We start from the raw sequence: 8429 nt of genomic DNA, 5'->3' as shown, positions 1-8429 counted from the left end.
CCACGCAAGGCCGATTTCACCTTCACCTTCCATAGGGTGTAGTTGGAACCATCCAACTTGGCAGACTCAGCAAACATATGAAGAGAAGTGGGAGCAGCCATCACAAGAGCTTGGGCTCAATCTCAAGAAATGCACAAACTCTGACGAAAAAGGTGTCCTCCACAGGTACCAAGAGTGCCACCAAAGCCTGCAACACCACAAGCCCCCTCTGCAAAGGAAAAGGACCACTGGAGAGGAAAACGCAGCAGTGAACAAGTGCTGTCCTGTAGAAAACAGGCCGCCTGCAGTCCAATCTCCAAGTGGGCAATGAAACGCTGATCTACAAGAGCCAGACGGCTGAATCGGTGAAGCCAATCTGAAGAAAAAACGACCAGCAGAGTGCTGTCCAGAAAACGCAGCAGCAAAAGCTATGGATCTGGAAGAAAATGCAGAGGAGAAGGTGCTGAAATCAGGGCTGAATCTGGGGCAGCAGAAAGGTTGCTAAACCTGGAGCGATGATACCATGAAAGAGTGCACAGAGCGGAAGCAGAGTGGCACTAGAATGTGCTGAACAAAGAGTGCAAGAGAGAGAGATATGGAGCAAACTATGCTGAATATATTGAACCAAAACAGTCCCAAGCAAGAGACAGTGATAGTCTCATAAGTGAGGGAGCAAATAAGTACAAGACTCAATGAAAAATGAGAGGCCAGCACCCACTATTTATAGTGGGGAAGTGCTGGCCGACTGGAGCTCATAAACAGGCCGACTGGAGCTGTTGGACATGGCCTACTGGAAAATCCCAGAAAAATAGTAAAAAAGGGGTGGCCAACCCACAAGCAAGGGCCATACAAAAGGGGACAAAATGGGCACCATAAAGAGCAGAAACTGGGGATGAAAGTGCTAACACCATCCAGCTTTGGCAATCTGCCCTAACCAATGCAGCTTGTGGTAGTTGGTTAGGGCTTGTGGTACGCAAGTACTTCTGAAGCTTGTCCACTTGATAAACAAAACCCTAAATTTCATCTCTCTACCCTCTCTAGACATAAAAGAGGATTCTCTACCAAAGCACAATCTCTACAAAACTTCACAGAGTTTGGCATTGATACCAATGATAGGTCCATACCTAGAACCCTTCTTTAGTAAAGATACAACTGGTGTTGGCCGCAATAGCATCTCATAAGTGGTTCTAGAGGTTGGCCGCAATAGCATCTCATAGGTTTCCTCTAGAACCACCCCCAAGTTGAGGTCTAGATTGCCCTGAGTCGCGCCAAGTCAAGTGAACTGAAACCATAGTCACAAGGGAACGTCGTTCCAAGCTCTTGGAACGGGGGAACGCGTTCCATAGAGATAGCCGTTCCCGCTCCCGTTCCAAAATGGCACCGCAGACCATGTAAGAAATATAAGTGAACTATGTATCATGTAGAACACATCTATGCATTATCATGGCCACTACTGAGATGGTTTGAGGTTCTTTCTTTACTATGCCTCTTTCCAAAGCATTTACAGATATATAAACACATTTATGCAATGATGTGGCGTTCCCGATTCCGTTCCCTTTTATTCAAGCTTTTCGTTCCCGTTCCAAACAGTCATCCGTTCCCCAAAACGTTCCCGTTCCCTTGTGACTATGACTGAAACATTATTTCTCATTTTTGGCTCAGAAACAGCCTTTTCATATCACACTGTGTGGCATCCCATGAGGGTATCGTCACCATGCTGAACTACTCTTGGCACTAGGGATCCGTGCTCCTAACAAACATTTCCAGCCATGGATAGCCCTCCTTGAGCACTGAGCCCTAGGATCTCTTTTATAGACTCAGCTATTATTAGCACTCAGCCCTATTCTTAGGCTGTTTGCCTTTTTTAGCTGTTGGTCTACTTTTAACCTGACCCAAAGTTATCTAGACCTCTTCCTTGCTAGCCCTAGCCTCATGTGCACCGTTCTATCAACCCCAATGCCGGATGAAGCCCTAACCCCGGTCCACATTATTCACTTCAAAGGTCTCATCAATTCATGCAAGTCTGCAACAGCATATATACACAGGACTGGAGAGCCATTTGAACCCAGGTGGGCAAGTTTGAGCACAAAAAAAAATGGGATAATTTCATTCATTGGAAACAAATACACAGGCTTTTGATACAGAACTGGCTGAAAATCAGGCAAGTTATTTGACACAGCCCACAACCTGCATAGAAAATAGTTCTGGCACTTCATTTATGTTCTGGCTCGCTTTTGCGGCTGACTTAGTGCTTGATTCCCTTTAGTAACAGTTTGCTTGGAATGTTGTGCACTTCGGGAGGAGCGTCCACCACTGGAATTCTTCCTTGTTTCTCCTTGCAGCACTGCAGCACGCCTTCCAGAGCTATATTTTGTGCTTCTGCTATTGTCGGCGAGCTCCCGTTTGGAAGCGTGGTCCTTGGAAGACCTCAAAGAACTTTGCAGAACCCTTTTCACCCCCTGACTTGTAGCCAGTGGTTCTTTCTTTAAAAACAAATTTGCATTTGCATCCTCTAGACTCCTTGAATGCTTTTCTCTGGAGACTCTCTCTTTTGGAACAGAGAGCTTGTCTGCATTGTCATCTTCAACATGTTGCACCTTCACCCTGGTTTTGCCTCTTCTAAATGTCTTGCTTGTATCCTTGACTCCTTGCTCCTCCTCCCGATCCAGTTCTTTAACGGGGGGGCTCTTTTCCAACCCATAATCTCGGGCAACCACTCCTGGTAGCTCTTTTGTACCAACCTCACCATCTAAATCGGCCTCACAGCTAGCATGATCACAAGAGGATGACCTTAATGACCCCTGCCTCTTACCTTCAGAAGTGGTCACACTACTGCTGCCATTGACATCTCTCAGGACCTTAGACTCGTTGCATTTTCCTGCTCGACCAGTGGTAGCATTTCTGTGAGGAGCCTCTTTCTTAAGCAATCTTTCCATTTCCTTGATGAGACACTCACGGAGAACACGAGCAGCACCGTACTCTTGGGATTCTTTAGAGTAGAACACAAGAGCATTGCTGAAGATCAGTAGCATATCACGAAAGAACTCCCGACTTCCTGAATACTTTCCCTCCTCCAATTTACTACTCACAGTGTTTAGATCCATATGCCTCTTGACAAGACTTCTATACCCATCATTTCCCTGCACATAAATCATGGCATTTATGAGCTTCGGATTGTGAAGCAATGAAGTCCACCATTCAAAGCCTTCAACCAAGAAAAAGATTAGTTCTTGAGAGGACTCCAAAGGGAAAACACAAAGTATGAGTGTTCTGACCTGAATTTCTGGCCTCAACTTAAACAAGGGCGCAAATCTGTGGGCACTTATCACGCGTAAGCAATCCAACAGGGTGAGCAGATCTGGAGGCAGTTTGTTCTCTGTTATCATCTCCTTCCTAATCAAAGGCTTGCAATCAGGAGAGACAACTCCAGTATTCTCAAGCTGGCTACCTTCCTCATCCCCCAGCTCAGAAACCACTTCCTCAACTTTTCCCACCAGGGAAGCACCACCATCTTTGAGATTCTTTGGCTTGGCAGGGTCTTCACTAGAAGATTCCAGCTTCCGCAGTTGAAGGCGTGATCTTCGGGTTGAGAAAACCCCTATGCCAGACCCCTTGCCTCCAGATGAATCATGCAATTCAGTATTTGAGACATTACTGGATAGTGCAGCTTGCTCGGCATTTTCTGCAGACCCTTCCAGACTGCGAAACCTGATCTTTAAAATTTTTGACTTACCATCTTCTTGACTCAGGGCTACATCAATTGGAGTCTCACTAACAACTTCCCGTGAAGACCTGGACAGCTTCAGCTGCTTATGAGCTACAGTCTCATCAAGCTTCTCTTTTGGCAGCCCGTGATCTCTGGATGTTTCCACATTATTACCAATTTTAAGAGGAATCTTCCTTTTACGCAGATTCATTAAGCCTGTTCCCTTGAGGTTCATTAGATCCACTAGAAGCCCATCCTCCTCAGGCACGTCTTTCTCTGCAGTTTCCACAGAAACGCTTAGCAGCTCTACATGTAAAGGAGATTTGACACCAGTTATCTGCACAACGCCTTCCTCAGGTTTTGGCTGTTTCCTGAAAGTCTTGTTTTCTACTTCCATGGTCAAGCTTTTTCCATCAACATCAAAAGAACTAGCCATATGCCTCTGATTATCAGTTTCACCTAGATTGTCTGACACTCCTTTACAGATGAGCTCATTGGGCTCCTGCTGCTTACCGATTGACTGGCACACTACTTCCATGATAGAACTTCTCCCATCCGAATCGCAAGAGCTAGTCTTCTGCATTTGATCACCAGACTCATCCAACCTGCATTGCACACTTTGTTTTGGGACAGACTCCTTGCTTTCAGATTGTTCCACCAATGCAAACCCTGTCATCTCTGAGTCGGAGTTTTTGGCTGAAAGCAAACCAGCAGGTCTCCTCTTCAGCTCGACCAACCTTGAACTTTCTGGAGATACCGCTTGGCTGGCTTCATCCATGTCTTCAACTGGACTAGCAGGATGTTCAGTCACAAGATCCAGTTTTGAGGTAGGTCCATTGTGGCTGATGTTTGCCCAACCTGGCGGACCAATACGTGCCATTTCTTTGGTGCTTTGGGCCTCACACTCAAGGTTCTCGCTCAAGATTTTGTCGAGACTAGCTTCACCCTTCTCTTCAACCAGACCAGCCAGATCTTCACTCGCAACCACCAGTTTGGGCGCACAGACACCATTGTGGCTGATGTTAGATTCTACTGCTGGGTTTTCTAAGCACTCCAGCAAATCTGTAACTGCCATTTTTCCCAAACTCTGATCCTCATGCTTGTCAGTTCCATCCAAAGGTCCAATCAGGCTGTCTGCTTTCTCCTCTTCACTTGGACCAGCTGGAGATTCACTCTCAAGCTCTAATTTGGTGGCTGATCCACTGGGAATAAGGTAAGCTTCTTTTGCCAACAGCAAGACCATATTGACTTTTTCTTCCAGATTTTGATCCTTGTGTTTACAATTTCCTCCCAGAGATGCCATCACGCTAGCTTCACCCATATTTTTAGACTGACCAACCAAATATTCACTCAGATGCTCCAGTTCAAGAGCAGGTCCATTTGGGCTAACGTTGAGCACTTCCGCCTTACCTCCCAAACTCTCTGTGAGATCCGCACCTGCCATTTCTTCCAGACTTTGATCCTCATTTCCCCTTGATTCAGATGCCAAGATCTGTTTCTGCTCTGGCAATTCAAGGTCTGCCACATTGGTATCATTGCCAGATACTTCAGATACATCTGAGCCAATCAAATCCTCCTTATGGGTAGCTATTTCAAAATCTACTGCTGAACACACAGGGTCCAAATCCACAATCCCTTCTTGCTCTACATCTTGAGCATCCACAGCTTCAGGAGTAGAGACAGGGGTTCCATCCTCATAAGCTATCCTCAGTAGATCCATGGCATTAGCTCCAGGGAGAGAGTTGGATGCATAGCTTTCAAGGTGAAGGGCATCTTCTTTGGTGCCTAAGGCCTTTTTTTCCTTGGACACACTGCTGACGTGCAATGGTGCATATTCCACGGGCACCACTTCACAATGATTGGCCTCGACATTTTCAACCTGAATATCCACTGGTTTTCCAAGTGCCACTGCAGCACTACATTGAAGGCGACTGTCTCCGACAGGGCCATCCTCCAGCTCTCTCCTCCTAGAAACACCAGTCCTTATCTCCAACATGGTACCCTGAAAAGCCTCAACTTCAAGTTTTTCTTGCACTGAAACATTGGCGGGCACTTGATTAGCTACACTTTCAATAACCACATCCACTGGCTTACAGGGTTCTATTCCAGCACCGTATAGAAGACCACTGTCTCGGAAAGGACCTTCATTCTCCACATCTTTGCTCCAGGCCTTTGTCTCCAAGTCGTTGCCGGGACAAACCTGAGCCCTGGGTATCTCTTGCCCTGCCCCAATGGTGGTTAGTTGATCACCTCTGTCTGATTCAGGACATCCCTCCGTTCCTCTGGACTGCTGATCAAAAAGGTCTTCAGGGCTTTGAACAACAACACTGCCTGAAGAAACAATATCATTAGCATTCTCAAGTGTAGACAGTTCCTGCAGATTGGAAGCCAAGTTTGTGTCTTGAATTCCCTGGGCATCCCAGGCAACTATGGAGCCAGCATTACACCATGTTTTCACAACTTCTGGAGCCAATGAGCCTTCACAATGGGTCCCAGGCAGTTGTTCTGTTAACACTCTGTCACCTGCAGAGCAAACCTCCAAAGGTCTTTCAACTTCAGCTCCAATGGAACTTTGCTTGGATGGATAATCTTGCTCGGGCAAATCCTTAGCTGCTGAATTTCTGGATCCAGCACTTTCTGCTTTCAACCGTTTCAATTTCTTCTGCAGCAATCTGATAAGAAAATCAGCCAAGAACACATATCTTTAACATTGCAAACGGGGATCCAAATCCATGCAGCTGAAGGCTAAAGATTCAGAGTCACTGAAGGGCTGACCCTATAGAGCCATCATAGTGCTCGAGCTCTCTTTTGAGTTGAGCAACACGAAGCTTTCGCACCTCCTCAAACCAAGGAATCTTGCCATCCCTGCTGACCACCACAGACACAACACATGGGCTCTAAGGCAAGCAATAACACTACAAGGTCCCAAGGCATCTTAAGATAACATGAATTTAAGCAGGATGAAAGCTGCTGAGTTAACTAGCACCAGAAAAGAATGTTACACGCTAGGTTAACCCCCCAGGCTTGCAACGAATAATGAGATCCTAGCATGACAAGTAGTTTTGGCACAAGGTGAGCTCCTGGGTGGACAGAACAAGCTCCAAAAAAAGAAGCAGAGATCATAGAATATCCTGCTGGGTTAGACTGCTAGGGCAGACCACTAGTGACATTGATAGACATGACAAACAAAAAATCAGGAGGTCCTCTGCTAGGGCTAACAGAACAAGCACCGGGCCAGCAAATCATCTGCTAGGTTAAACATGACAGTACTAGCCTGATAAGGTTAAACAGGGCAGAGCTCAAAAACAAAGAATGGCTGATGAGCTCAACACAACAACAACACAAAAGCCATGGCAGAACTTTATCTGCTGGGTTAACAGAACCATGATCAGAGCAAAGGGTTTTCCACTAGGATCGAAGCTGGCAAGATAAGTTAAATCCATAGCATAAGATCGTCAGTTCGATTGACCTCATAATAGATGAAGGATAGAATAACAAGGACCATAACTTCACCATCAATGTTGTCCTCTGTTGAGTTCAACATGACAGGCCCATAGCAGAAGACAATCTGCCAGATTGCCTTGACAATTTATCTGCTTAATTAGCTTCACAAGCACATAGGTGAAAACAGGATAAGAATCAGAGCATGGGATCGCCATTTATCCATTTATGTTCATGTAAGAAGTTATCAGTACCTGTTATTGGCGTTACCGCAACTGGAGAAGCGGCCATTAAGGGTCCAGAATCTGCATTTGCAGGCCTGCAGGGGGGAGGAGAAAGAGCAGATTAGTTCTAAAGTTAAGATTCGTATTAAGGGTTAGGGTTAGAATGAGATATACAGAGAAGATGAAGAGGAAGACCTCTGCAGAGAAGAGAGAAGGGGAGACGAACAAGGCACGGGCTTGGAGCTCGCTGGAGACGGTGGTCCAGTTTCCTGTTCCATGCTTCAGCACCGCGCTGGCCAGTAGTAGGTCCTCCCAGGTGCCCCATGGGAAAGGAGAAGAAGAAAGAGAGGGACCAAACGGGCCGGCCGCAGCAGCAGCAGAAGAAAAGCAGGTACTACTGTTGTTGTTGATAATGATGCTACTGCCGCCATGGCCGCTGCAAGAGGTCGCAGGAGGACCCAATACGCTCTTTTGCTGCAAATCGTTCATCTCTCCCTCCTTCAGATACCCATCAACACAACATCTACATATGAGTTTCGGAGGTGTTTGTTGTTGTGGGTGCGAGATGATACTTTCAATAATAAATGTGTTTTCTGGTTTTCCTATACGGCAGACTAGGAGGAGTTTTTTTTTTTTTTTGGGTGTCAAAAGTGTTATAGTCAATGATGGAGCCGTAATGAATGGATATTTTTAGTTTCATAATATATATTTGGTAACTTGAAGATTTGATTTTTGCATTTACTAGTTTAGATCTGGTGTAATGTTTTGATTGGCTTTTAGTGTATGTATAAGTATAGTTATTGTTCACAAATAAGAACTCAAATCATCCATAGGTAGAGATTTATTTTACAATATTTGTTTTCAAAAATTTTACATTTGGTGTAAATATGTTTTGATTAGTGTAACTTCTTATCTTATCTTATTATATATAAAAGGAGAAGGATTTCGAACATGTCATGTGTCTTTTTTTTTTTGCTTTCCTTGGGCCTTCCTTTGCAACAGTCATATGTGTGTTTATATGTACATTGAATTGTTTGCATTTTTTTCTATGAGTGTAGGTGTATATGAAATGTAGACAC

The 8429-nt window shown here is 45.2% G+C and overlaps 1 protein-coding gene across 1 annotated transcript; it reads right to left on the bottom strand.

The window, feature by feature from the left end:
• Positions 1-2057: 2057 nt before the first annotated feature.
• On the bottom strand, positions 2058-7984 carry LOC147629500 (uncharacterized). The gene is made up of 5 exons (XM_086812764.1): positions 7546-7984; positions 7381-7445; positions 6461-6550; positions 3255-6357; positions 2058-3119 (listed from the first exon to the last, which is right to left on the bottom strand). Exons 1-5 carry the CDS (start codon positions 7837-7839, stop codon positions 2196-2198), a joined length of 4476 nt encoding a protein of 1491 aa, XP_086668890.1. The 5' UTR covers positions 7840-7984; the 3' UTR covers positions 2058-2195.
• Positions 7985-8429: the final 445 nt, after the last annotated feature.

This window comes from Cibotium barometz, chromosome 18, assembly GCF_041138505.1.
Source record: "Cibotium barometz isolate CiBa-2024 chromosome 18, ASM4113850v1, whole genome shotgun sequence".
NCBI classification, from domain to species: Eukaryota; Viridiplantae; Streptophyta; class Polypodiopsida; order Cyatheales; family Cibotiaceae; genus Cibotium; species Cibotium barometz.
The sequence above is the reverse complement of the archived record's forward strand: the minus strand, read 5'-3'. Positions and strand labels throughout refer to the sequence as shown.